Here is a 25854-nt window from a genome sequence, read left to right as displayed (position 1 = left end):
TGAAGGAAGGGAGGACGATCAAGGGTAAAAGGGAGGTACTTGTACAAATCATGAGGACTGATCAATGGGTGTTTGTGTGCGGGGGTTGTTGATGCGATGATACGATTCGCGGGTAGATCTCCCACGAAGGTCGCGATCATCGGAAGGTTGTGGCAACTCAGAGGTATGCCTACGAGGTAGCACGGTCAATGAATGACCCTGCCCGTGAAAGGTCTGGCAGCTTTCACAACTCATCCCTCACTCTCTGCGTTGCATCCGCCATGACGCTGGAGACGGTGCTCGCTGCCTCTTCTGCGGATTTCGCCGCATCCGCATAAATTTCGCTGAGTTTCGAGTTGGCTGCCTCAACTGCAAGAGCTAGTCTACTGCTTGCGCTTTCGATGGCGCCTTGCTCGGGGCCATAGACAGCGGAGCTCAAAGCCGATGCCACATTGGCTGCTTGCTCGCCAGCAGCAGAAGAAAGGGAGCTGTAAGCACTTCCTGCACCACTAGTAACAGAGGCAACGTAGTCAGCTGCAGTAGGAGTGCCCCAAATGGCTTCGCTGATGGCTGCTTGTGCGCTTGCAGCAACTCCAGCGAAGTGATCCTGTGCATTCTGAGTTCCGTAAACCGCTTCACTGGCCTTGGATTGTACAGAGGAATAAGCACTCGCAGCTGCCTCGCTGGCTTTTTCAAAGTTGCCTTTTGGTGTTCCATAGATTGCAATCGACGCGCTTTCGACAGCCAGTTCCAGTTGCTCGCTGGCTTGACTGAGAATAGTCTCCACAGCAGGAGGTGGCGAGAATACTGAGCTAACTACCGACGAAGCGGAAGCGTATGCCTCAGAAGCGTACGACGTTGCAGAATCGTAACCCTCTCCGGCATAAGAATTGACAGACTCCACAACTGCGGGAAGTCCAGTATAGTATGCGGAGGAGAGCCGGTTCATGACACTCTCCGTAAAGTCGGGCTCCTTACCCACCACTAACTCAGAGATAAGAGCATGGACAGCTGCGTACTGTTCAGTAACCTGGGCGGTTGCCTGGGCTCCATAAACGCTAGCCTGAGAGTAAGCAGATTCGTGCCAGGGAGTTGGCTTTCCGTACACCTGGGTGCTGGCCTTAGCAATCAACGCTTCCCAGTTTTGGCTCGCCTGCGACGCGAGCGATTCAGTCCAGGCAGTTTCGGTTCCGATAATGGTCGAGCTGGCTTGTGAGGCAGCGGATGCTACAGACTCGGAAGCAACCGATGCAATCGACTCGACAGTGCCTTGCTCTAGGCCGTAGATGCCGCTAGAAGCAGCTTCAAGGAATTCGGAATACCGAGCATGAGCAAGACCAATAGCTTCGTAGTATTGCCGGTGGGCGTTGTCAAGAGCTGGAGTGGGCTTGGAAGTGAACTGTGCTGAAGCTGCACTGATACCCTCAGAAAGTTTCGATGCTGCAACGGACGAAACGGACTCAAAGTAGCCTTGTGTTGGTCCAGCAGCGTAGCTCTTTACGGAGTCGGTGTATTGCAACGCTACTTGGAGTCGTTCGCTGGCAGCAGCCACAGAGTCAGAATAAGCTTTCTCAATTAGCGAAAGCATAGTCTCGTGAGCTGGCTTGGTCGTGCCAGATGCCAGCACGGATAATTGAGATTTAGCACTGGAAAGTTGCTCATTCGCGAGGCTGACAACTTGGTCGTAGCGAGAGCTGGCTTGAATCTGAATTGTTTGGAAGACGGCTGTGGGAGTTGGTGTACCGTAGATGGCGTACGATGCCCTGCACCTGTGTTAGCATGTCTACGAGTAGAGTCTAGCATGGTGGACTTACGCGGTGACGGCTCTTGCAAACTGTTCTGATGCAACGCTGGTTGCACTTTCCAGTGGCTGTTGCTCAGTGCCATAAAGTACGCTGGACGCAGCGGCCAACGCTTTTGCATACTGTTCACTTGCTAGTGAAGTAGCAGACTCAACCGAACCTTGAGTGGTGGGAGTGCCGAGAAGGGCTTCGCTCACTGCCCTGGTCAACTCGGCGGCCCGGTCTCCTGCCTCAGCAGCTAGATCTTGAATCTTCTGAGAATACGTCTCATCGTCATCGTCATCAAAGGCCTGGTCCAAGATAATCTCTTTTGCTTCTACTACGGCTTGTGCCATAACTCCGCCAAGCACCTTCTGCTGCTTGGGTTCCGACGATGCAAAATCGGGCTTCTCCGGGATTTCTTCAGCAGCCTCCTCGACCGTAGACTTGACACTTTCACTTGCTTCCGCAATGTCGCTGGTGACGGTGGACTCGGTGTCTACAATGGTCTCAGATGCTTGGGATGAAGCTTCAGAGGCGGATTCTTGAATCTTCGAAACCACACTTTCGCTGGATGGGGTTTCTGAGCCAACAATAATTTCAGAGATAGCCGACGAAGCCTCGCCTACTTTCTCCTCGGCTGAAGATACAACACTGGCAGCCGCGTCCTGGAAATTGATTAGTACCTGACCGCAGAATTGATCATTTAGAAAGGAAAGCACAGCTCACCTGAATGGACTCGGCCGAAGGGGTAGATGAACCAACGACAGCCTCAGAAGCCTGTGATGCAACATTCTCAACACCACTAGCAGCGTCCTTTGCGGCTTTGAAAACTCGAACGGGAACCTTTTTCTCGGAAAAGTCATCAGTGGCATCGCCTGCCCAGATTTTCCATCTCGAAACGTCTTTTAGTTGGACAAGCTCGGTGACCATCTTCTGTGCGATCTCCATCGCTTTGTCCTCGAGTGCCTTAGCCTCCTCGTGAGCAACACGCAGACCATCATGTCGAGCGCCAACGAGCTCTACCTCCTCCTTCCACTCCGTGAGGGTGTTTCGTAGCTTGTGATAGTTCTTCCAGTCTTTCACGGTAACGCCGTCGGTCCATGCCCATCGCATTCCCACATCTTGTAGACCCAGGTTGTGGATGCGCTCCAGGATTTCCACAGTGCTTGCAACTGCTGCACGAACAAGGTTGTCCGTCTCTTGGTCGTATGTAGCCTTCCATTCCCGAATAGCCTGAGCGCGTTGCTTGACTACGAAACCAAGTTCGCGGGTTCGTGCGATACACTGTTCATACGCAGCCTCTAGATCCTGCTCGGTGGCATCCTCTGGAATCGATTCGACGGTCTGCTTAATATAGTTCTTGATCTTCTCAATGGAAGAGTTGGCGCTCTCCTCGAGCTGTACCGTCAAGGCGGCACCATGGCCTTTGACACCATTCTCAATCTGACGATCCGTGATCTCGGCCACGCGTAGTTCGAGATCCTCGGCACCCTTATCAGCGGCAACAGCGAACTTGTTCTGCCATTCGCGTAGATCATTGTTGAGCTTCTCACGAAGCTCCGCGCCGGTCAATTTTGGCTCGGCAGGCTGAGTGTCTGTCGCCTCTTGTACTTCGGTCCCCGAGCCTCCTTTCTCCTTCGGCTCCGCCTCACCAGGCCAGAGATCATTCAAGATATCCCAGCCAGAGCCTGACTTAGAGGGCTTGGCAGAATCGGATGTAGGTGTAGGCTTCGTGGACGAACTGCTTTTAGTGGAGGACGAGGGGGAATCGGTGACTGCGAGAACCGTAGATCTGGTCGTTTTAGAGAGGAAAATGGCAATAGGTGTAGGGCGTAGAACTTACGATTCGGAGTCCAAAGCATCAATGATAGACTCGAGCTTCTGTTGATCTCGATGTCTTCCGAGGCGTTCTCGGATGCGCACTAACTGTGGCTCAACATTGTCGCCATACAATACACGAAGCTGTGGCCAGACAGTTCTCGCTAGGAACGCATAGGTGTAATCTTTGCCAGCACGGACATATGGGAAGATGACATGTGCGACGATGCGGTTGCCATGGACATAGCCCTGGCGCGCATAAGGAAGTGCTGCTTCGTAGGCGGGTAAGATGGTGAGATGATAGATCTCGAGGCAGCTTTCTCTGCCTTGTTGAAGGTAAGGCACAACGACATCAGAGGCCTGTTTGACGTGGGGCCCAAGGTATTGTTGATACTGAGCATTCGCTTGAGCTTGCACATTCTCCAATTGAGGGCGAACCGTCTTATCCCATTCAGCCTCCAGGTATTTCTGAGATTGAGCAACGCGGTGAGCGCCGTGCTTGGCATATTGATCCTTGGTGAAGCTCGCAACAGGTGTATATACTTGAGCGTCGAAGCGATCAACGTATGGCTGGATTTTCTCCACCTGCGGTGCTACGTATTGTTGATAGTAAGGGTCGAGGTATGGAGTGACGTATGCCCTTCCATACAGATATGGCTCGCAGATCCGTGGGGACTCGGAAGAAAGCTTCGATATAGAAGGAGGGCAGCGGAAGGCAAACGTAACGATGATATACCATGTTGCAATTCTAGACGAGGTCAGAAGACGTGTTGACTTGAGGGAAAGAGATATCTCACCTTGCAGCAAAGTTTATCAAGCTCCCGAAGAAAGAATTGCGGGACTTTGCCTTCGGTGAGGTCAAGGAAATGGAGTTATCAATATGGCCATTAGCGCTACCATTCAGATGACCATTGGATGTAGTCTTCTTGGGCCTCTTCGCCCTGCCGTTCTGAACAGCCATACTAGGGAGAGCAACCCAAACTTCTCTGGTCTTGCTTGTCTATTACTCGATCGTGTGTGTGCAGGGTGGATTGTGGAGGCGAGGCGAGGCGAGGAAAGACGGCGGAGGACGGAGCTTATGGTAAGTCAGCATGAAGCGTCTTTAATGAGGAAATGGAAAGTGCGGTGTAGACGCAGAGACGCGTAGACGAGAAGGAAGTGTGGACTGACGATATCAGCAGAGATGCAGCTTCTCCATGCAAGAGTTGGTGCTAGCGGAGGTCTTGCAGCGTACGGCCGGCGGTTGAGAGTGATGCAACGCGCTGCTAGAGTAGATCTATCAGTACACAGAGAGAGGGCGTTGTAGTGATGTATATGGCAGAGGGAAAGGGAAATAGAAGGGAGAGAATAGCTTACAGTGGAGTGTTTGAGATTATTTTGTAACCAAGCCAGGTGAAATGACTGGGGGGAGGGAGGAGTTGACAGACAAGGTGAGGCTTGTGGAGAAATACTTGAAGATGGAGTTGCAGGTGGTGGTGGTGGATCTGACCAGGGCAAAGCAAGCGTGTGCACGGGTGACGGTTGACGGTTCCCTCTCACTCTCTCAAACCTCAACCGAACGGAACTGGTAATACAAGGATGATGTAATGTCGTCCGTCTCTCTTCCAATGATTCCATCAACTCTCGACCTTCTTCTGGTCAGTGGCTGCCACTAGATGATCAAGACTAACTATTTCCTTCCTACTCCCACTTACACGTGCAGATACCAGTATTTCTACTTACTGTGTAACAAGTTACTATGTCCTCATCTTTAAATACAGAACGGAGTAACGGAGTAGTTACAGGAGCCATCGGTTGCGCTTATCTACACATCAGTACGAGTAACTAGTACCACCGAGTAGTCACCATAAAGAACTGTAGCACGGGTAAAAGCATTCTGTAACAGTTTTCGTGTGTAAGAGAGATACGAGCGTCAGGTCGCATTCACGTGCATACATAGCATATGTCAAATACTGTCTGCACAGTACGGAGTACTCCCTACATTTGTATGCACAGAAGTTCCGAGTGCGACGGAATGGCAAGTGTAGTACAGAGCACACAGGTGCACAAGAAGCCAGTAGTGAACGCAAGACCTACGCACCACATACATACTCACGTATCGCGCATGCATCCTGTGCATCAAGCAAGCAAGCAAGCAAGCACGCAAAGCACGCACGAAAGCACATGGGGTTGCCGCCGGATGACGATGGTGGCCACCCTAACGTCCACGCTTGCAGGCTGCGGCAGCTCGACTGAACCTGAGACGAAAGCATGCCTCCTTGAAGCAGGAGCTGCACTACCTCATACATTAGGTACCTAAGGCTACCACCCTATGTATGTACCTAACATACTTGCACGAGTCATAATCAATTGTCTTCCTTGCCTTCGTGTAGGTGTAACTACCAGATGCGATGCCTCGGAATCTCTCCCTCCCATGAGTATAGATCTACGGAGTACCGTACCGATAGACTTTGTGCTTGCAGATAGCCCGGCATTAACCAGGAATATCATGGTACTAAGTCCCTTGAATCTGCGCGACAATGGCTCATGGCAAGGGCGCCAAATGGCAACAAAGTCGTGTGCCCAATACGACATGTCTCTATGAGTAGCCCTAGAACCATCCCCTACATGAATATATATAATTATACATGTACTCCGCGTGCTGCTCATGTCCACATTGTACTTCCGTACTACCTCTTCACTTGCGCATCACCACTCTACCATGCGCACTCTGTATAGGAGCATTCGACAATGTGGATGTTCTTTCGTGTTGGGAACAGCATGTCTAGGTGAGCTGGAACACTGGAGCATATGACAACTCTTCCGGTATCCCAGTGTATACCATAATGGATCCAGCAGTAATTTGTGAGTAGTCCTCATGGAAATACATACATTCCTTATCTTTACTACACGCCACTCTATAGAATTGGTGTCCAAATGATAAGTTGGTAGTCTGGAGGCCCTCAAACACAGAGGAGTACATGCTCAGTAATTACCAATCCTTTAGAAAAGATTTCTGAATGCCTAATCCCGTTGGCTATCAATCGCTGCAGTGAGCTAGTTATTGTTCTACTCCATACGGAGTACCTTGTCTTGTACAAAGTATATCCTCAGGGAATCAACCCATGCCATGGACCATAGGATAGGGTACCGGAACAGATCTAAACCCAAAATGGAGTTTGGTGGGAATTGCCAAGAACTTACGCTTCCGTACAAACAACTTCCACCTCCAGCATCATCGGTTCTCTAAACTTCTGTTCACCTTTCACTTCTCTTCCCAGCGCTTTCTTCACTGCTGCAGTATTTCTGCACGCCATATCCTAATCACTCGAATACCACCATCGATTACACTCATCTGTCCGTAATTCCTACTAGATTCACTCTCACGCAGCGTACCGTGTCGCCCCTCCGCAATCCGCTAATACGACGACTTATTCACCCCGGATTTCCGACTCTCCACGCTCAATGTGTCCTTGAACACCCAACAGCGGCGTTTTCCGCTCCCTTTCTTAGACCAATTCACAACTACATTGTTTCTACATTTGCACGAATTTCGCGACCCAACTTTCGGCCACCGCCCCCGCCACCATGGCTTCCGAAGTCGAGCCATTCGCTGCACGCGACCCCGAACCTTCCCTGTCAGCAACGGTGCCAGAGAAATCCAATGAGGATGCCGATACCTGTCGAATATGCAGAGGAGATGGCACGGCGGAAGAGCCACTGTTCTACCCTTGCAAATGCAGTGGTAGTATCAAGTTCGTCCACCAGGAATGCCTCATGGAGTGGTTGTCGCACTCGCAGAAGAAATACTGCGAGCTGTGCAAGACACCCTTCCGCTTCACGAAGCTCTACCATCCAGGCATGCCAAGTCAGATCCCCACCTCGGTGTTCATCCGCCGGGCCGCAATACACGTTCTCAAAATGCTGTTTACATGGTGCCGTGGGCTACTAGTAGCATCAGTCTGGTTGCTAATGCTCCCATACTGCATGCGTGTAGTCTGGCGAAGCCTGTTCTGGCTAGGTGACGGCGGTTGGGTTCGCGATCTCTACACCGATGCGCAAGGCGAGCCTGTCATTGTGCCACCTGCTGCCGACCCACGTCCCACGCATTCGATAAGCCTAAACATGGACACAGTGAAATCAGCAATAGCATCAGCAAAGGCCAGCAATACAACGGTGTCCCTCCCGCTACCTGACCTTCCAGACATCTTCAAACCATACTCCCAAACCTTGAATATGAGTGCTGGCGAACCTACCGTCTGGTCTCTTGTAAAACATTTCTTTTTCGGCATTCCGCACTCAACCTCCGAGACCCGTGCATTGGGGTCAAATGCTACCACATCCAACGTCACCCTCAGTCCGTTGGGATCAAGAAATCCCTCTTTGCTCTCCGAAGTGTCCTTCTTCAATTGGTTCCCCTCACAGGCGGCGAACCGATTTACTATTGATGTTCTCGAAGGACAGATCATTACACTGCTAGTAGTCGTAGCTTTTATACTAATCTTCTTAATACGAGAATGGGTGGTACAGCAACAGCCTGTCATCAACATGGTAGCTATAAACGAAGACGCCGCGGTCGATCGGGCCCATGGCCATGGGCAACAAGCGGTTGAGGAACATGTGGACCATGTCATCGAAGATGATGTGGATCATCCCGATATTGACGACGCGGAGGAAGTGGACAATCTCGATGGAGATCACACTCACCAGACAGAGCCTGACAATGCAAGCCACCACCACAATGAATTCGACGACAGGGACCACGAGGGAGTGACCGATGACATTGACGAAAGAGGATCCCAGTCCGTGCTGACCACGCATCGCTCTTCTTCGCGCGGAAGAGATCGGATCAATGCAACTACAGCAAATGATGATGATGATATTCCCGAACGGTTGCGGCGAGCGTTGCAGGCAGACACATTCGATGAGATAGCCGAAATTATCAACAGTATCCCTACTGAAGGATCTTCACGGTTAGGAGAGCAACTTCAAAGGCTGTCTGAAGGTCATTCTGACGACAGTGCTATCGACTCTCGCCCAAGAAGAATTGGCAATGGGGAGGCCAGTCAAAGTTTATCACGCCAAGGCTCTGATGTCAACACCGAGTCTTTTCCTGAACGATCTAGTAGTCTGCCGAAGCACATCGGAAGAGACACCGGTCCAGATAGCTTAGGTCCACCTACTCCGCGAAGGCCCGATATGCCTGCTAGGAACAGATCATTTATTGCTGCAGAGATCCGACGTAGTATGGAGGAGGCGAATACGTGGTCGTTTGCAAATGTACCCCAACCATCCGACGAGGGGCGTCATCAGGGGCTTCAAGACCAGGACGTTCCTGATTCCTGGGAGGACGAGGATGGATATGAGAGATTACCAAACCATGGGCCTAGTGGAACTCCTCCCAACCAGAAACAGCCAAGTGAGCATAGTAGTGACAGCTGGCAGCAAGTGCCCGTGGTTGTTGTCGAACCTGAATCGCCCGCGGATGGAGAGGCTGGACCTTCGCATTCCAACGTGAGATCGTCACTGTCTGATGGAAGCGCAAATTCGTTACTACCTGCCGGATCTGATGCTGCAATAGACTCACACGCAACTAGTGAGGTGCAGCAGATCAACATGCCCGAAGATGACAACGCCAATGAGTTACATCAGAGCCTCAATGAAGCAGCTGTTGTCGAAGACGATGTCCAAGCGTCCGAGCCCGCTCCAGATGAGCATTTAGAGGGACATGATCACAACGCTGCTGCCGATGTGATCCCTGATCCAGCACCTCGGGTCGAACAACCCCCTCGTCGCCTCGTTGACAATGTCCTCGACTGGCTCTTCGATGGCATCGCACCCAACGTACAAGCTGCTGAAGAAGGTGGCAATGATGAGCATATCGTCCAAGATCTCGCGAACGAGGCACCGTTTGTTCCCTTCGCCGGCAATATTGATAACGAGCAACTTGAAGCTGCAAATCTCCCTATTCAAGACCCCGAAGTCGCTGCTGCCGCGGCCCAGGCTGGTATCGATGTTAATGACCAAGATGCCATCGATGATGCCGAAGACCTTGAAGGTATCATGGAACTTATAGGCATGCAAGGACCTCTTACGGGGCTTTTCCAGAACGCCATGTTCAGTGCCGTACTGATATCTGCCACTCTAGCCTGCGCAGTCTGGTTCCCGTACCTCTGCGGCAAAGTTGTCCTGCTATGCATGGGAAGCCCAATTTCACTCTTCATCAAATTCCCTCTTCAATTCGTCGCCACTCTCTGCGATTTCGTAGTCGACATGGCCATCTGCCTCGGAGCTGGTGCGGTCTTCTGGACAGCTCAGGTGCTGGGCTTTGTAGGGAGAATTTTCACACTAGGCACTCTGCCCACCTTTCTGGAGAATGGCATAGGGTTCGTCACCGGTCCTGCTCGCACTGTGGCTGAAAATGCCATGGATCGCATTGCTAGACTAATGTACGAATCCTCTCCCTTCCCCCATCCAGACTACTTCCGCCTGTCAATCAATTCCCATGCAGCACTGCGAACTATCCAGAACACCACATCCTTTGCTCTTAATCAAACTGGGCATGTTGTGGCTGCGGTATACGAGAACGTCACCGCCCAGTCCCCCACCCAGACAGCACTATGGGCGTTGCGCCAAGCTCCTGCCACGATCCAGTACTATCTTACTTACATCTATAGCAGCATTTCAGCAGTAGCCTCGTGGCTATGGACATCCAAGTCATACAACATCACTTTCAACCTAGATTCCGGTCGTAATATGACTTCGGTCGTCGCCGACCTAGAGCCTTGGACGGCAGGCGACCGATCGATAGCGATCATCGCGGGCTACGCCTTCTTTGCCATGATAGGCGCTCTTTACCTCAAACACGGCTCGCCTATCAGTACATCGCCACAGGGACGGAAGATTGAACAGATTATATCGGACATCCTTCAACAAGCTGGGGGCGTCCTGAAAGTCATTCTTATAATCAGCATAGAGATGCTGGTATTCCCACTATACTGTGGCTTGCTCCTCGACTTCGCACTTCTTCCGCTATTTTCCAATGCAACCTTGTACTCACGATGGCAGTTCGCTCGAGAAGCTCCGTGGACGTCTGGATTCGTGCATTGGTTCATTGGCACGTGCTATATGTTCCATTTCGCCTTGTTCGTATCCATGTGTCGTAAGATCATGCGAAAGGGCGTTCTTTACTTCATCCGTGACCCAGACGATCCTACGTTCCATCCTGTCCGAGATGTGCTCGAGCGCAGCGTCACTACTCAGCTTCGCAAAATTGCATTCAGTGCGCTCGTATACGGTGGATTGGTTGTGGTCTGTCTAGGCGGTGTCGTCTGGGTCCTCAATCGCACAACCACCGGCGTCCTTCCTATTCAATTCGTGTCTCAAGCACCGTCGATCGAATTTCCGCTGGATCTGCTCTTCTACAATTTCTTGACACCATTGATCATTAAGGTGTACAAGCCCAGCGATGGGTTGCAGACAATCTATCAATGGTGGTTCAAATCGTGTGCCCGAGTCCTCCGCTTGTCAAACTTTCTCTTCGGCGAGAAAATACGGCTCGAAGAGGGACGTTTGGTAAAACGCCCTTGGCACTATTCCTTCACAAGCTGGTTTACACGAAAGCCTAGCAAAGGTCAACGACTTGTGCCAGAAGAAACCGGTCCAGATTCCTCCGAAACCGAGTCCGAGACGCCAGAAGATTTCTCTTTTGAAGGCAGATATGTGCGTGCACCGGCCTCAGATCAAGTTCGTATACCCAAGGGCCAAAGGGTGTTCGTGGATGTCAACCCCGACAATGAGCGTTTCGACGGAAAGCAAGATGAAGACGGCGTTCATAATTCAGATTTGGTCACGATGGTCTACATCCCACCATGGTTCCGCGTCCGCATTGCCCTCTTCGTCTTCACGATCTGGATGTTCGCCGCCTTCACTGGGGTTGGAATTACTGTGATACCACTTCTCTTTGGACGCTACCTCTTCTCACTCATCCTCCCATCAACGATGGAAATGAACGACATTCATGCCCTATCCCTCGGTATATATACTCTGGGTACTATTGCATATAGCGCTTACCAAGCGTACAAATACGTCTCATCATTCACCCAGCCCATCCCATCGCCCTTATCGACTCTAATTACCGTCGCCACAACTGCCTCGAAATTTGGGCTTCGGGTCCTCCGCTTCGGATATGTGTGGCTATCATTTTTGCTCGGCTTCCCGCTCATGTTCTCCATCCTCCTCGAACTCTATTTCCTCATGCCGCTACATGCCTACCTGGGCCCCAACGAACCCCACGTCGTCCACATCGTGCAGGATTGGACGCTCGGGTTCCTCTACGCTCGTCTAGCCGCCCGCATCCTCTTCGCAAATCGCACGTCACGGGCCGCACGAGCCTTCCGCGCCATCGTCTCCGACGGCTACCTCAACCCGAACGCCCGCCTCGCAACGCGCTGCTTCGTCCTTCCCATCGTGGCCATCTTCACAGTTGCCGTGGCAGTCCCTTCGGTCGTCGCCACCTTCCTCCTAAAAACCGTCTGGGCAGGCGCAGACAAAGACACTCGCGCACAGGTCTTCCGCTTCAGTTTCCCTCTGCTCGGACTCCTGTTGGCGAGCGTGTGGATGGGGAGGGAAGGTGCAATGATGCTCATGCGATGGCAGATGTTAGTCAGAGATGAGGTGTACCTCATCGGAGAGAGACTTCATAATTTCGGCGACAGGAAAGCCGCCCCTCCTGCTCCTGCGGCAAATGCTCAGCAGGCGGCGGATACGTCATAGTTCTAGGGGTCGCCATTGTTTCACGTTCTAAGTACAAGAGGGGATGGTGTTATCTCATGTTATACCTAATAGGGTGCTGTACACAATAGACAATTCTTAACTCAACCATGAATAAGGGAATCTCACGTGCTATTTCTCAGTCGGGCCAAATAGGCGATGCATTTGAGTGATGATTTTTATTATGTCGTTTCTCTTCTCCACTCCAATTCACTGAAGTATATACATATCTTGCCTTCCGTCTTTCGTATCTTCCCATCTTCCCTCCCTCTTCCTCAATCCAACGGAACAGCCAAGAATTTAAACATCAAAAGAACGCCATGAAATGTTGCATTCCTAATAAACATGCGAGAATCCAAAGTTTTCGCTCGTGTCCTTTCCTTCTTTTTTTCTCCTTGTGTATAATGAAAACATGTAATGGTACGGAAGGGGTCCCCAAGTTCGGCGGAGGGGTTTAGAAACCGGGAGGATTGAGGCGCTGGCTGACTCTTGTCCATTTTGGTACTTCTGTAAAGGGTAGGTTGGTTAGCCATTGTCTCGAATACATGAAAATATATATCGACCCCACACGCACACAAAGCAAGCAGTAGAACAGAGCCCTCAAAGGCTCCAATCCCTCGAACCACCACCCCAGCGTGCGTCGGAAACTGGAAAGCGGAATTGGAAACTTACTATGAATCCCCTTCCTGTACCTCTTGACCTTCCGGTCAAAGACAGTGTACTTGTCCTTTGCCAGCATCTCCTGCTCGGTCGGCATCTCCTGCTTCCACCTATCGACCCTCTTCATCGACTGTCCGATGCGCGCGAGCGCCGAGTCGAGCGTCGAGACCACGGCGTCGACTTTCCGGAGGCGCTCGCGATGGCGGTACTTTTGGTGGCGGGAGAGGCGCCAGGGGATTTTCCTGTTCGGTGGTGTGAGCCAATTGTTTGATTTTGGTTGGAGGAGGGAGGGTCTGGGGAAAATGGTAATGTGGATGGGGGGAGAGAGGGTTTCTATGTGGCGATTGGAGTGGGAATCGGGGTCACGAACCAGAGGAGGCCTCCGGAGAGGGGGTTTGTGAGGCGGAATGGACCGAACATGGCGTGTGTGTGAGGCTGTTCGGAGGTTTGGGTTGGTTGATAGATGGGGAGGAATTGAAGGCGTGAGGTTCTATGAAAGTTTGTGCGTTGGCCAATGGGAGCGTTGCTTGGCGGAATCTCCAGGGTCGCTGATTGCGGAGCTCTGGCTTTAGCTGCGGCGGTATCAAGAGACGTCAAGGGACAAACAAACAGTACAGGAAAGGTCAAGCACAGCTTGGAGATTGGTGCGGGAGCGGCGCACGACATAAAAATTCCGCGGGTCTCGACATCTGAATACTCTCTCATATAACGAAACACAAACGTCGGTTCCAACTGCAACGTCACAGAACGATTGACCGACTACTTCCCCCCCAAAATGTCGTACACATTTACCATACTCTCCCCGACGGACAACCCGCTCTTCACCCACGAATTCGGCACTTCAAGAAGCGGCGGCGACGGCGTAGCACGCTTCACGACCTCCGAGCGCGCACTGAATCCCTTCATCATCCACTCCGCCCTCGACATCGTAGAAGAGGTCCAATGGGGCCCCAGCACCTCGTCCGGCTCCGCGCCAATGTACCTGAAGCACATCGACAAGTACCAACATAATTACATATCGTGCTGGATCACGGGCGCCAATGTACGATTTCTATTACTCACGAGGCCGAGGGACGAGGCGCTAGGGTTGGGCGGAGGAGGCGGCAGTAGGGGCAGTCTGGCGGGTGGGAGGGGCGCGTTGGGCGGAAACGTGTATAACCCTACGGCGCCGGCGACCGAGGAGGCGGTCAAGAACTTCTTCGTCGATGTGTATGAGGCATGGCTCAAGACGGTCATGAATCCGTTCTTCTCAGTGGCGAATGGAGATGTGGTGAAAAGCCCGGTTTTCAGGCAGAGGGTCGCGGCTGCAGCGAAGAAGTACTTGTGAATTTGAGGAAGAGATATGGGGAAGAAATGATATTAATGATACCAATCACGGATTGAAGATACGGAAAGCCTAACAGGGCTATGGGTCTGAGGCTCGTCCGCGTGCATGAATGGTGTAATATGACTGCTAGAGGTACATGCAGACTGAAGGAGAGCGAAGACGAGCGTTATGTGTCAGAGTAGAGGGAACTAGATCTTCTCTCTTCAAGATGCTATTAATTGTTTGGTTCTTGTCTGCCTCGATTGGACTTAGGACGCACAAGCACGAGTCAATAAAGTGAAGGATACAGGTGTAACGTATCTACCACTTGCAGTCATGAATGCATATGCATTGCATGCCTCAAGGTGCTTCACACAATAGATATATAAGAACAAGCTAGAACAAATCACATGAGAATTTAGCAAAGCTTAACTAGTTACAATTGCACAGCAACGTCAGACTAGAAACATCACAATACAACAACGCTCACCTTGACTTCAAGGTTCCATGCTCCTTCTTGCTCGTCTACAGGAAAACACGTCAACAAACTACACCTATGAAAGAATTCGTGAACATGGCTTCTCTACTCTTACCTCGAAGTCAATCATCTCACTTTCACCTTCACCTTCACCATAAGCTGGATATGATGAAGGACCGAATTCAATTCACCATCCTTCTCATCCCCGCTGATCTTCGCTGGTAATTTCACTTCACCTTCACTCCGAGCAACCCATCCAGGATGAGATATAAATACCTGACTCCAGGACTTTTCCATCTCAACACACATCCCGCGAACCTCGACACCACGGCTTCAATATCTCACGATGGATACCAACACCGTCTCAGCTGATCTGCCAGCTACTTTCAATGAGCTGAAGGCGCGACAGAGGCGAGAGATCGAACAGCTCGCCTCGAAGCACAGCGCCGAAGTCTTGGATCTGCACAGCAAGCACCGTAAGGAGTCTGTCGCGTTCACTAACAAGAAGGCCGCAGAGGCGGCATTCCCTCACAAAGCAGCTCTGGAATCAGCAAAGGGACCATCTGCAGCAACAATCAGGATTAATTCCTCGCCAAAGAAACCTATCCAGTTCACTTCGACCGAGCTCAAGTTCGAGGTTCCGGTTACTACTCGTGACAAGTTCGCAAAAGGACGAGACGTTTATGTTCCAGAGGGCACCGGGATCATCGACCTTTTGAGTGATGATGACGACGGCATACTCGAGATTACCACAAGCTCCGCAAGTGGTGCCGTCATCAGCCCAGGAAGCACTTTGGGCTCGGTGGAGTTCCTATCGCAAATTGCAACAGCAATCAAAGAAATCCCGAGCACCACGAATGAAGTCGATTCACCACCAGCAAGGACACCCTGCACACCCAGCAGCACTGGTAGGGCAGACAACAAAGTCTCAGTCCCTACACCATCGACTCCTCCTAAGCCCCGTTCACCTGGCAAAAAGGTGATCACCCCGGATAGACGAACACAGATCCCACACAATGAATTCCGTAGCTATCAGTTCGATCGATCCAATATTGTGAAGAACCCAACACAATACTCTTATGGACTTCGATTGGCTCTTGAGCAGCCAGCTCAAGTAGCCCAGATGTTTAAAGAGTCTCCTGTCGGCGAAGAACACTTCCAACAGGGACCCAACGTAAAGCAGACGGTGACTCAAAAGATACAAGGCACCAAAGGCTTTTCGGCGTCAAGGACCCTAAAAGAAAATCCTCAGAAACGTCAGTCGCGAAGAGTTGCTCCGATGACGCCTCCTCCGGCACTTTCCCTGGGTGGCTATCCTCTCACGCCTCCAACTTCGGGATCCGGAGCAGCGTCTTTTACACCAGGCATCAAGACATCAACTTCATCTATCACGTCTCGTGCCCAAAAGAGCGCTTTCATCTCACCAACTCAGGTATCCCCTACGGCGTCCAAGGGCAACAAAAGAAAGACCATCGGTCTCAGCGACTCGGAAGTTGAATCATCCAAACTATCTAACAGCAAGCTTTCACCAAAGTCACCTCGCGGAAAGCCTACAGTACAAGTTTGATCCGCATTGTTGCCTACACCTCCGCAGACCCCTATACTTGAGCTTCACAGCTCCTCTCCGCCGAAGAGCTTTGTTTCTTCCAGTGCGGCGCTTAGGGAGAAGCGCCAATCCCATCTCAAAGCGAGGAAGCAGATCAAGATCATGGCTGATGGAAAGGATTCAATCACAGAGAGGTACGATCGCCTACATCATCAATTAAGATAGCAATGAGCTGACCAATAACAACACCAGATTGCGTAATATGAGCGTTACACCGTGTCCTACCACCTCAGCGTCTGAGGACAGCGAGGACGCAGTCCACGACGAGAATAGCTGGGTGAAAGAGCGTCGGCGTGGCGACCGTCATGTGGCGAAGCATGCGCGTCGCCGATATTTGGTCGAAAGCTCCAGCGAACTGAGTTCTGAGAGTGAGGCTGGTCGCGAGGCGTACGAGGTTGTCGATGGAGTGATCGTCGCTAAGAAATAGGGACATGCTCGGAGGTAATGATGCAATTGGTGATCTTGAACGAAAAAGCAAGACATGGCAAATGATGAAGCGACTGTTCTAGGTGGCGATTGTGGTTGAGGAGAGAGACTGGAGGAAATCGCAGTAGCTCTACGGTTTGTGGCATTGCAGAGCATCTTGACGCATGCTTTGGGTGTGGATCTTGGTCTCAGCTTTACGTTGAAAACGCAACCACGTTCAGTTTCTACGCAAGGGGTTCGCTCTCTCTTGGGAGCTTCGAGTTGCAACCTTAGGTTCGAATTATTCGAATCGTACAGTTATTGCATCCATCACAATTATGGCGAAGTTTCATTTTGGCAAAGTTTGTCAATGAGAAAGCTCTTCTTGAATTTTGAAATTTAGATAAACCTCCAAACAATAAAAAAACCTTACTCAACCCCAATATAAGCAAAAGCAGACCACAAAGCAGATCCAACATATTTATAAACCACTAAAAGACCATAAAAAAAACTTTCGACGAATTTTCTTCATTGTGCGGATGGTAAAATGCCACTCAAAGGAGGATAACGCTGGGCATCTTCAGGAATACGAGGAGACCAACACCTGGTTCAACCTGACTGAATTGTCGCACGACGAACATCATAGACCTAGCAGCAGAGATAGAAAGATCATTTAGATACGGGATGATATGGGGCGTATATTAGATTTACAACTACTGTCTACAGAACTCCTTACCACTGCGTTGAACCTTCCTCACTGCCCTTGACGAGTAGGGAGCTCACTGCCTGTGAGAAAGGCACACATATGCTACAACTTATCAAAGCCCACCAGCAAGTCTCAATAGACTTAGATATACGCCGGTCTACTCGATCATAATATCTCCGTGTGACAAAAGACCAGCTGTGGCAGCCTCAAGCACTCCAAGTGTATGTGTGATTCGACCAGGTCGCAACACCCTGACGTCCTTCACGTATTCGTAGAAGCCAAAGCCCGAAGTTATCATATGTTTTCACAGAGACCACAGTAGGTTCGATCAGTGAGGGCAACGTAGGAGACGGGGGCAGGTGGTACGTTCGTATACGGCGTCACTGCAAGCTTAGCAAACACCCAGAAGGCGTTGATTCTTCAGTCTGGAACTGACTGGCAAGCAAGCTCATGGATGAGGACTTACCTGCCACCATGAACGCTACGAGAGAGGGTAAGTGAGGTGCTGATGGGCTTTTGTTGGACAACGTCTTCTCGTCGTCGAAGAAGAGAGCAGTGCGGTATGGCAACGATTCCGTTGAACGACGCTCGAGACGACGATGGGGAAAGTTGCACTGCTGGGAATCATGATGAGTGCCAGGAGGAGGCCACACTTCAATCACGCTGGCCGTATCTGACCGGACCGTAGTTTGCAGAAGTTTCCCATCGTTGGCAAGTCTGTACATGCGATTGAGGTAGGTAGATGAGGATCTGTCCCTCGTTCACGATATCATCTCTATACAATCATCAAGATGTATAGAACCGGTGGAGCCGCACTCAAAGCGCGAAGACCCGCAAGTTGAAGTTGAAGCTTAGGCCATAGAATCCCATGAGACACATCAGACAGGGCAGTCTGTTGCACTCTGTCCAGGCCAGGGCAGACAGGCAGGCATTGTCTCGCTGGGATACGACGACCCTAGACACGACGAGAAACTCGAGCAACGAAGATGCCAAAAAGTGGACAAGATCCAAACAGCAAGGGATACATGGGAAACACGATATGGCCTACAATCCGGGACTGCGAAGAAGCCCATTGTTTGCTCCTCACAGACGTGTCTTTATCACTATTATCAATGCCACCCTCCCCTGCCCCTCTCTCCTATCTACCACGCAACAAACTGGAACCGGCATCACGAGCATGGAATCTGATCCGGGTTTACCCCCATCTCCAAACTTACAACAAACTTAGCCGTTACGACCGATACAAGCAAGCTACAGCCTGTCAAGCATGACTTGAACAACAGACGTGCGGCGGCCTATCTAGGGGGGAGAGAAAGTCTGAATGATCGGCCCCCAAAATCGCTGCGCGGTCCCCTGCAAAGAAATGAACCAAAGCGTAACGTACATAGGAGTTACTCAAGCAGGTCAATGCCGATCGAAACTGCCATTCGAGCCAGACCTTTGCTCCCACCATCATCCATCTAATCCATGGGATCCAAACAATCAAGGCACGAAGCAAGCAACCAAGCAAGCAAGCTCAGAAAAAGCACAAAGCGCCACAAAGCACTCTCTACCCACCCTGATCCGTTCGGAGGGGGCGATTCTCCTCCTCGAGTTAGGTAGGCAGGTAAGTAAGTAATCTGTACTGTAGGTTATTCGTGACTCGACCAGTATTTCTCCACCTGTGGATAAACCTTTTTACCTGGGGAACCCCGGGAAGCATGGCAAACTGCCAACCGCCAGCTCATCTATCTTGTCTCCGTGCCGTTATTTTTCGCGATTGCGAACGCGTGCCCGCTTCACTTTCCGGCACGCCAGGGAACCCACGGGTTGTAAGCTATAGGCTTACATTTGCTCTAAGGCTTGGTTTACAATTTTTTACCTCATGGTGCGTCGTAATCCAATCAGTGACCATCCAAGCGACAATGTAACTATCTATCATAGGAATCATCAGCTCATACCATCTGATTTGGGCAGCAATACGCGGCGCCCGCGCTCTCTCTCTCGCGGTGTCGAAACGTTCGTTTTACGCATGGGTGGCTGGTGTTTTGATAGTGACAGGGCAGGCGGACTCGCGACGTGGGCGTCGTCGCAGATCCGTAGACCTGTGCGATAATAGGGTAAGGACTATCCGCAGTTGGTGGACCGGGGAAATCAAATCCCTTTCCCTTTGCCTGTGCGCCGTGTGTGTCTGTGTGCGTGCCCCGATTGTGCAAATGCTATTGAGGGCCTTGATTTTTCTCATCTAGTGGAGAATCCCGTCAATCACATCTCCGTCTATGTAAGGCATGTGTAAGCAGTGAGTCGAAGACCTCGAGCTAGGCCTCTCGGACGAAACTCCCAGATAGGAAGACGAGCGGGAACTTGCTTGCTTTTGCGTTACGCGGACAATTGATGAGGGCAGCAGAAAGAGAAACTATTCTTTTCTTGATTTACTCGTGCGGCTGGTTGCATTGATCTCGCACTCGTACTCGGAAATGCCCACACAAATCCTCTGAACATCTCTTGCAAAGCTGCAAGGCCGTCCGAGCGAATTGACGCCACTGGGCGAGATGCTCATGCAAAGGGATAGGGAGAGATGAGAATTCTGAGCGCAACGAATTGTCAATTGGCTGTTCGTCACCAAGCTGTGTAGTCGCACCATGTGCTTGCTGGAACTTGAACAGTGCAGCTTCCGACCCGTTTCGATTGCAGGCATTATTATTCATCAGTCGGCATCTTCCTGCCCTGGTCTCTCACGTGTGGATCCTTGATTGCTCGCTCTTGCTCTTCGAGTCTCTCTTCTTTTCAAGGCAGGCAGTCGCACCATGCCTTCACAACTGTCGTTCGCTTCAAACTCGGGAGGCTTTTGCCGATCTAGCGTGTGCAGATTGCAGATTGCGCGGTGCGGCGTGCAGGCTCGTGGCTTGTTCGAGTTTAAGCATCAGTGCTTTAGGGCTGTCAATGCGAAAGAAGCTGTCTCTTTGCGGACGCAAGTAGAATGGTCGCTGGTGATTAGAATCCGGAAGGAGTTGATAGCAGATGGTGAAACGTAGGAATGCGTCTCGGCGGCTTTAGCTCCCGTTTACCGCCGATGTTGTGAAGGTCTGGTCGCATCCATTTCGTTCGAGCGGTCGTGTGCTCCATCTCTCTGACGATCAAAATGATCCAATCTTTGCATGCTGTAGTGCGCAAAACAGGGGTTGATCATTTCCCTTCTCCAACGTATGTTACTTTCTCTCTCTGGTTCGTGCAATGAACGCTACGCCATCGCATTGAGTGGGTAATTCTTCCGCCCCCAAAAGGCTTGGACGGCTCGGTCGGAGTAAAATCTTTACGACTAAATTTGTGATGTCACTACGGGTTGGGTGATGCAAACAATTACATAGTGCAACTTGATCGGATGGTAACTTTGGTAAGGCTCGGTACCAAAATGAGTCCTCGTAGGACAATTGATCAAATATGGACCCGAGAGTAATTTCATGTTGGCAACACAGATGACACAAACCATTCCATGGAACGCATTATTGTGACATCAAGTGATATTTGCACCATTGCCTCGGGTCCAGAGCAGTACCATAGTCACCTTGCCGTCGAAGTTACTCGTGTCAGCTGAAGCAAGGTATGGTGCCTGTTCGATATATTTAGATATGAGGATGCACCCATAAGGAGATGGAGATTGATAACGACCGAAATGCTGCCTTTGAAGATGACAATCTGCGACGATTCAACGCAATTTGGTTTCGACAAGTATATTGTTAGCTAGGATATAGTCTTGAAACTGCGATTGAGCAGTTCGGCGTGAAGGTGCCGATGTAAATGATGCAATTAGCAACACCATTCGTGAGATGTGAGACAAACCAGAAAGCGGGCATTGCGCTGAAAATAGTATACTTTTGAAGCGTACAACACGAGGACAATGGCACAAGCGTTTAGCGAAGTTATCTCTTTGGGCGAGTGTGTAGCCCATTGGCCGCCCTGCCCCTGGATTCTGGAAGGCCGCTAGAAGAAGCTTTGTTCATCTACCAGAGAAGAACTCACGACGCGAATTGAGATCGCGAAACGCGTTCTGAACCAATCACAAAAGCATAGGAGTTGGAAGTGGAAGCTTTTGTTGCTTGAAGTGGCGCGATTCCTAGTCGTGAGCCACATGCATAATGGACCGGGTGAGTTCCACACAACGCCGCGCGCAGCAGACCATGTACTCGCCAAAGAGGCAGTCTCCCTACTCGCGCAACGAGTGACCAAAGACAATTTCCGGGGAACTTGCGTGGACGCAAGTTTTGACAGATTCGAATACGTTGTGGATGGAGATCTGCAACGCAATCGACGCGTGCCACAACAGTAGGCCAGGAATGGTAATGCGGTTTATCTTGGTACGGACCTGAATCCACATCGGTCTTTGGACTCGAGTGCAAAGACTCACGGTTCAGGTGAATACGTTCAGCCGATGAATGCGCACCAATCATTGTTTATTGATTCCTGAGGGCTGCATAAATGTAGATTTGCAAACATCGACACGCGTGTTGTTGATGTATTGTTCCTGCAGGTAATAGGAGAGAGACACGTGACCGACCAGCAATGCGATGGATACGGAACAAGACGGCGATATTCGGCACAGCGCAGATCTGTATCTGGGAAAACGATCACTTGCGTTGCTACTTGCAGGAACAACGGTAGAGTATTTTGTGGGAATGTTCAAAAGCAGTTGAACTCTTTCGAGCATAGGTGGATGTGTGCATGGAAGCATGCACTCGCTTTGGGTGATCATTGTGATCGTTCATCACCATGTTCCATGGAGTAAGGTAAATGATGAGCAGAGTCATGTGCCAAGGACGGGTTGATTGCAATAGGAAATTGTGAAGGTAGATCACAAGGTATTTCGATTCCGGATTTCTAACATTCCCACAAAATACTTCGGAAAATACGTACTCATATTAACTGTTGTAAACCGGTCTCAACTCGGATGGCGGCGACACTGCTGACTATGGGTTCTATGCACAAACTCCATTTTGAGGCGTTCAGTCCACTTTTCTTCATTGGGGATTCTGCTTTGCCGCGTAAGCTATTTTCCATTTCAGTGTGCGTAGTACGGAGTAATGTTGTCAGGAAGTGAAAGGCTAATCAGGTTATACCCGTGAGATGTATAGATTGAAGGGCTAGAATCAAGACAACTGAAGACCTTTGAATAATTCACTCAAGTAAAGCCAAATTCCAGCTGTTCGGTTGGAATGGGATAAATGATGATTGGCCATTGATGAGGAAATTGATAACATATTCTTGTAAATGAACTTGCTCATTCATACCGTCTATGATGTGGATAGGATTCTGTTCGCAAGCGAGGTGATGTTTCCATAGACAAAGGCGTAAGCATAGCATCGCATGGCTCTCTAACATGCTTGGGCAATCACGCGTGCGGCGTGCCATGCCTGAGAAGGACCGGTGAGGCTGGCCAATGCCCACTCACAGTTATTGGATGGGGGACGAGGCCCCAGGACCAAAAATCCCGACAGTCTGGTAAGGACAGAACCTGACTCCTGAAATACACCCTCCACCTATCATGAGTGTCTCAGTGAGAGGGGGGCTGGTCTTGAAGCTGATCTTAATGAGTGCATAAGCCGAGGAGCCTAGCTTTGATCTTTCTGGCAGGCCGCAGCCAGGAATCGAATCAGGGCGCTCCTGACATCATTGAAGCCGGACCCAAGATAGGCTGCTGCAGACTGCTGCAGGAATCAGCCCATGTCGAAAACCTCTCTTGAAGTTCCCGCTCGAATCATCGTGATCGCTGACCTTGTCACACTGACTGGGAAGTTGCGGGAAGCCGGGATGACCTTGTCCTTCTGTACGATATTGCCCGGGTTGGCACGACCCAGACATCGCGACAAAAAGCCGGCAGAAGGAAAATGCCGCCCTTGATCCAATCAGTGTGGTGAGGTAGAGTGTAGAATTGACGCTTATGCAGAGACGTTAACAACGAGGAGCTCGGTTAGGACAGAACGGCACTTGATGATAGAAGAGACTTGCTCTGGACATCGAAAAATCGAGACAATGGTGGCGTTGAGACAAAAAAGCAGCATATGTGCGTTGACATCCATTTAGGATCGTCGGCGCCGACTCAGTCATGGAGCCTGCGAACCCATATTGGAAGTTTTGCCGGTCCTGGTCGCGGTTGCCCTCCCACATCGGCATGGCTGGCTTGCCTTGTGAAAGTAAGTGTGAGGATTTGCCTGTGCCAGGTCAGAATAGAGCAGTAGCAACCCTCGAGGGGCTGCGGGAAGCAAGGTCGAGGGGCCCTGAGGCGATCTCTTCACCTGGTCACCTTGTGATGAACCAACAAGCCGCCCGTCCCAGCGTGTGCCTTTACCCAACGACCAGGCTGAAGCGCCACCGAATGCATCATGTTCGGAAAAACTTCCAGTGATGTGTGAAATGATTTCCATAATGATAAGCAGGCCGGTCCAGGCGTCTTCTGGCCGTTTGGAGGCAGCCATCATCGCAAGAGTGGAGTCCCTGCGGAAAAATCAACCTTTTAACAGAAAACGGTCCAAAACGGTCTAAACGGTCGCTCTTTTCGAATTGGCATGCCGATCTTTTGAGTCTTGACAGGCACTTCAGCCGAGACTTCGTGCTGTTTTGACTGACATCGAATATTGGGCCGGCAGTAGGTGACCACCAACTTGGGCTTTTTAATTTATCTCCAATTTCTTAGCATTCACAAGTTGTCAATAGCGACAAAGGACAGAAAATTGCCCGAAATCTGTCCAATAGACATGCCTGACCTCCTCTGCCATAATCGCGCAGGGCGAGTGAAGCGCATCGTAGGTTGTATCACCGTTGCTGCAGGCATTCTACTGCGGGCTGAACTATTGAACGGCGGGGAGGGCGCCGCGACATCGTTGCACACACTCATACTAGCATGGCCCCGATGGTCCCCGCTGCCCTAAACCCAACCCCTGCTTCCCGTCAGCAACGGACTGCTGGCAAAGCGCAGTATCGACTTTGGAATACTCATGATCTTGCTTTCTTATTATTCTGATTTTTAAGAAGAAAGAAGAGCTAATAAGCGGACATAGAGGCTAAATGGGCAATATTGACCTTTGGAGCAGAGGCGGTCCGTTTCGAATATCGCCCCAAAATGCTCCTCAGCGGTACGACCTTGCCCGGAAAGCCTTCTGTGGTAGAACATATGCATGCTGACGGCTCAAACACACATACAAGCGCTCTGCATTGTGGTCTCAACGGCCCGCTCCAGCTGACCCCTTTGTCAGATGCATACCGCCGAAGTGAACAGTTAGTGGTTTTTTGACTTAACCTGTGCGCTGTAAATACTGAATGACTTGGACGTTGGATAGCATGATAGGCGGAAAGGGCGCACCGCTGTTCTTCATCGCGCTGACAAGTCTTTCATCGAACTTGCACGATTTATGCGAGCTGGATAGCCAGGTCTGCTGTATGGTCAATCTTTCACGTGCAAGTGGACATGCTGGCGTAGAGCATGCAAGGCTTGGCTAAGCAAGAAGCACATCATGAGTGATAGTCGTTGCCACTCAATTGAGAGCGCGGGGTGGCGGATCAGGAGCATCGAAAGACGAGTGGCCCGCCTTGACATCAATCGACATGAGACGCTGGGTAGACAACATGCTGAATTCTGCTTGTGACTCTTTCGCGATACTGAGAGAGGCGAAGGCTTCGCGATACGTGCAGGTTGAAATAGAGTTCATCGTCCGCTCGGTACCTGAGATGTCTCCCTTGTCGTTGAACAGGCCAGGCCGACGATGCTCCCAGGGTTTCTCCGCACTCCACTGCGAACGCCTCGTTCGGAACATTACTTAATCATGTACCATGTCAACCAGGACCCATCATGCCAACGACACCTCAATCGTGAAGTGTTTCTTGATGCGCATCCTTCTGGAACAATGCCACCAAAACCACACAGGTGCCCTTCAAGGACCAAAGGCCGCGCGTTACTGTTTCGACATTGCGCCCTTTGAATCCAAGCAGGCACAACTTGGGGGAGAAGCATGATACGACAACTGGCTGGAGCGCGATTCCTTTATCGTGCCCCGAGCACTTGCAAAATTGGGATTCACCCACCCATCATTGCTCGGAGATGGACTTATCCCTATCGCCATAGGTAGGCCTGTGCTGGGCGATTGACGGACTGGCCGGAATATCTCAAGCAAGATTGGGCGCGTTGTTGTTCCATAACGCGCGAAGTTCGCGTCCGTAACAGCATAAAGGTCAAATTAAACTTGTTATTGTCGGCGCAATCATGGCTCCATCTTTAGAGGTTGTCATCTGCCGAAACAACTCGAGGATGATGCACGGACAACAGCGCATCGCTGGTGGATAAGCTCATGGCATGAAGGACGGAGGCAAGCATGTCGTCGTTGCAATCACCCC

The 25854-nt window shown here is 50.8% G+C and overlaps 6 protein-coding genes across 6 annotated transcripts; 3 read left to right on the top strand and 3 right to left on the bottom strand.

The window, feature by feature from the left end:
* Window positions 1–113: 113 nt before the first annotated feature.
* On the bottom strand, window positions 114–4762 carry BU24DRAFT_181385 (uncharacterized protein). The gene is made up of 6 exons (XM_033521627.1): window positions 4752–4762; window positions 4379–4656; window positions 3607–4329; window positions 2490–3555; window positions 1794–2428; window positions 114–1742 (listed from the first exon to the last, which is right to left on the bottom strand). The coding sequence occupies exons 2-6, from the start codon at window positions 4540–4542 to the stop codon at window positions 224–226; spliced, it is 4107 nt and encodes a 1368-aa protein (XP_033383940.1). The 5' UTR covers window positions 4543–4656; window positions 4752–4762; the 3' UTR covers window positions 114–223.
* A 2057-nt stretch (window positions 4763–6819) lies between these two features.
* BU24DRAFT_421893 (uncharacterized protein) lies at window positions 6820–12458 on the top strand. Its single transcript, XM_033527839.1, has one exon. The coding sequence runs from the start codon at window positions 7149–7151 to the stop codon at window positions 12333–12335; it is 5187 nt and encodes a 1728-aa protein (XP_033383939.1). The 5' UTR covers window positions 6820–7148; the 3' UTR covers window positions 12336–12458.
* Window positions 12459–12610: 152 nt separating this feature from the next.
* BU24DRAFT_421892 (mitochondrial ribosomal protein subunit L31) lies at window positions 12611–13461 on the bottom strand. Its single transcript, XM_033527838.1, has 3 exons — window positions 13363–13461; window positions 13005–13234; window positions 12611–12839 (listed from the first exon to the last, which is right to left on the bottom strand). Exons 1-3 carry the CDS (start codon window positions 13410–13412, stop codon window positions 12787–12789), a joined length of 333 nt encoding a protein of 110 aa, XP_033383938.1. The 5' UTR covers window positions 13413–13461; the 3' UTR covers window positions 12611–12786.
* Window positions 13462–13583: 122 nt separating this feature from the next.
* BU24DRAFT_421891 (Sedlin) lies at window positions 13584–14784 on the top strand. Its single transcript, XM_033527837.1, has one exon. The coding sequence runs from the start codon at window positions 13768–13770 to the stop codon at window positions 14317–14319; it is 552 nt and encodes a 183-aa protein (XP_033383937.1). The 5' UTR covers window positions 13584–13767; the 3' UTR covers window positions 14320–14784.
* Window positions 14785–14846: 62 nt separating this feature from the next.
* BU24DRAFT_181346 (uncharacterized protein) lies at window positions 14847–16514 on the top strand. The gene has a single exon (XM_033521626.1). It carries the CDS (start codon window positions 15123–15125, stop codon window positions 16341–16343), a length of 1221 nt encoding a protein of 406 aa, XP_033383936.1. The 5' UTR covers window positions 14847–15122; the 3' UTR covers window positions 16344–16514.
* A 6564-nt stretch (window positions 16515–23078) lies between these two features.
* On the bottom strand, window positions 23079–23942 carry BU24DRAFT_461834 (uncharacterized protein; the record flags this gene model as incomplete). The annotated part of the gene is made up of 3 exons (XM_033531930.1): window positions 23079–23174; window positions 23256–23362; window positions 23588–23942. 3 exons carry the CDS (start codon window positions 23940–23942, stop codon window positions 23079–23081), a joined length of 558 nt encoding a protein of 185 aa, XP_033383935.1.
* Between the last annotated feature and the right edge of the window lie 1912 nt (window positions 23943–25854).

Source organism: Aaosphaeria arxii, assembly GCF_010015735.1.
Source record: "Aaosphaeria arxii CBS 175.79 unplaced genomic scaffold BU24scaffold_4, whole genome shotgun sequence".
NCBI lineage: Eukaryota > Fungi > Ascomycota > Dothideomycetes > Pleosporales > Aaosphaeria > Aaosphaeria arxii.
The sequence above is the reverse complement of the archived record's forward strand: the minus strand, read 5'-3'. Positions and strand labels throughout refer to the sequence as shown.

Excerpts from the sequence above, each read along its gene's own strand:
- BU24DRAFT_181385 (XM_033521627.1), bottom strand. The coding sequence starts at position 4,542 with ATGGCTGTTCAGAACGGCAGGGCGAAGAGGCCCAAGAAGACTACATCC. Across the intron at positions 3,556-3,606 it reads GATGCTTTGGACTCCGAATC|ATCTACGGTTCTCGCAGTCA; the intron begins GTAAGTTCTACG and ends TAAAACGACCAG. Across the intron at positions 2,429-2,489 it reads CTTCGGCCGAGTCCATTCAG|GACGCGGCTGCCAGTGTTGT; the intron begins GTGAGCTGTGCT and ends ATCAATTTCCAG.
- BU24DRAFT_421893 (XM_033527839.1), top strand. The coding sequence starts at position 7,149 with ATGGCTTCCGAAGTCGAGCCATTCGCTGCACGCGACCCCGAACCTTCC.
- BU24DRAFT_421892 (XM_033527838.1), bottom strand. The coding sequence starts at position 13,412 with ATGTTCGGTCCATTCCGCCTCACAAACCCCCTCTCCGGAGGCCTCCTC. Across the intron at positions 13,235-13,362 it reads CTCTCCGGAGGCCTCCTCTG|GAAAATCCCCTGGCGCCTCT; the intron begins GTTCGTGACCCC and ends ACCACCGAACAG. Across the intron at positions 12,840-13,004 it reads GTACAGGAAGGGGATTCATA|AAGTACCAAAATGGACAAGA; the intron begins GTAAGTTTCCAA and ends TACCCTTTACAG.
- BU24DRAFT_421891 (XM_033527837.1), top strand. The coding sequence starts at position 13,768 with ATGTCGTACACATTTACCATACTCTCCCCGACGGACAACCCGCTCTTC.
- BU24DRAFT_181346 (XM_033521626.1), top strand. The coding sequence starts at position 15,123 with ATGGATACCAACACCGTCTCAGCTGATCTGCCAGCTACTTTCAATGAG.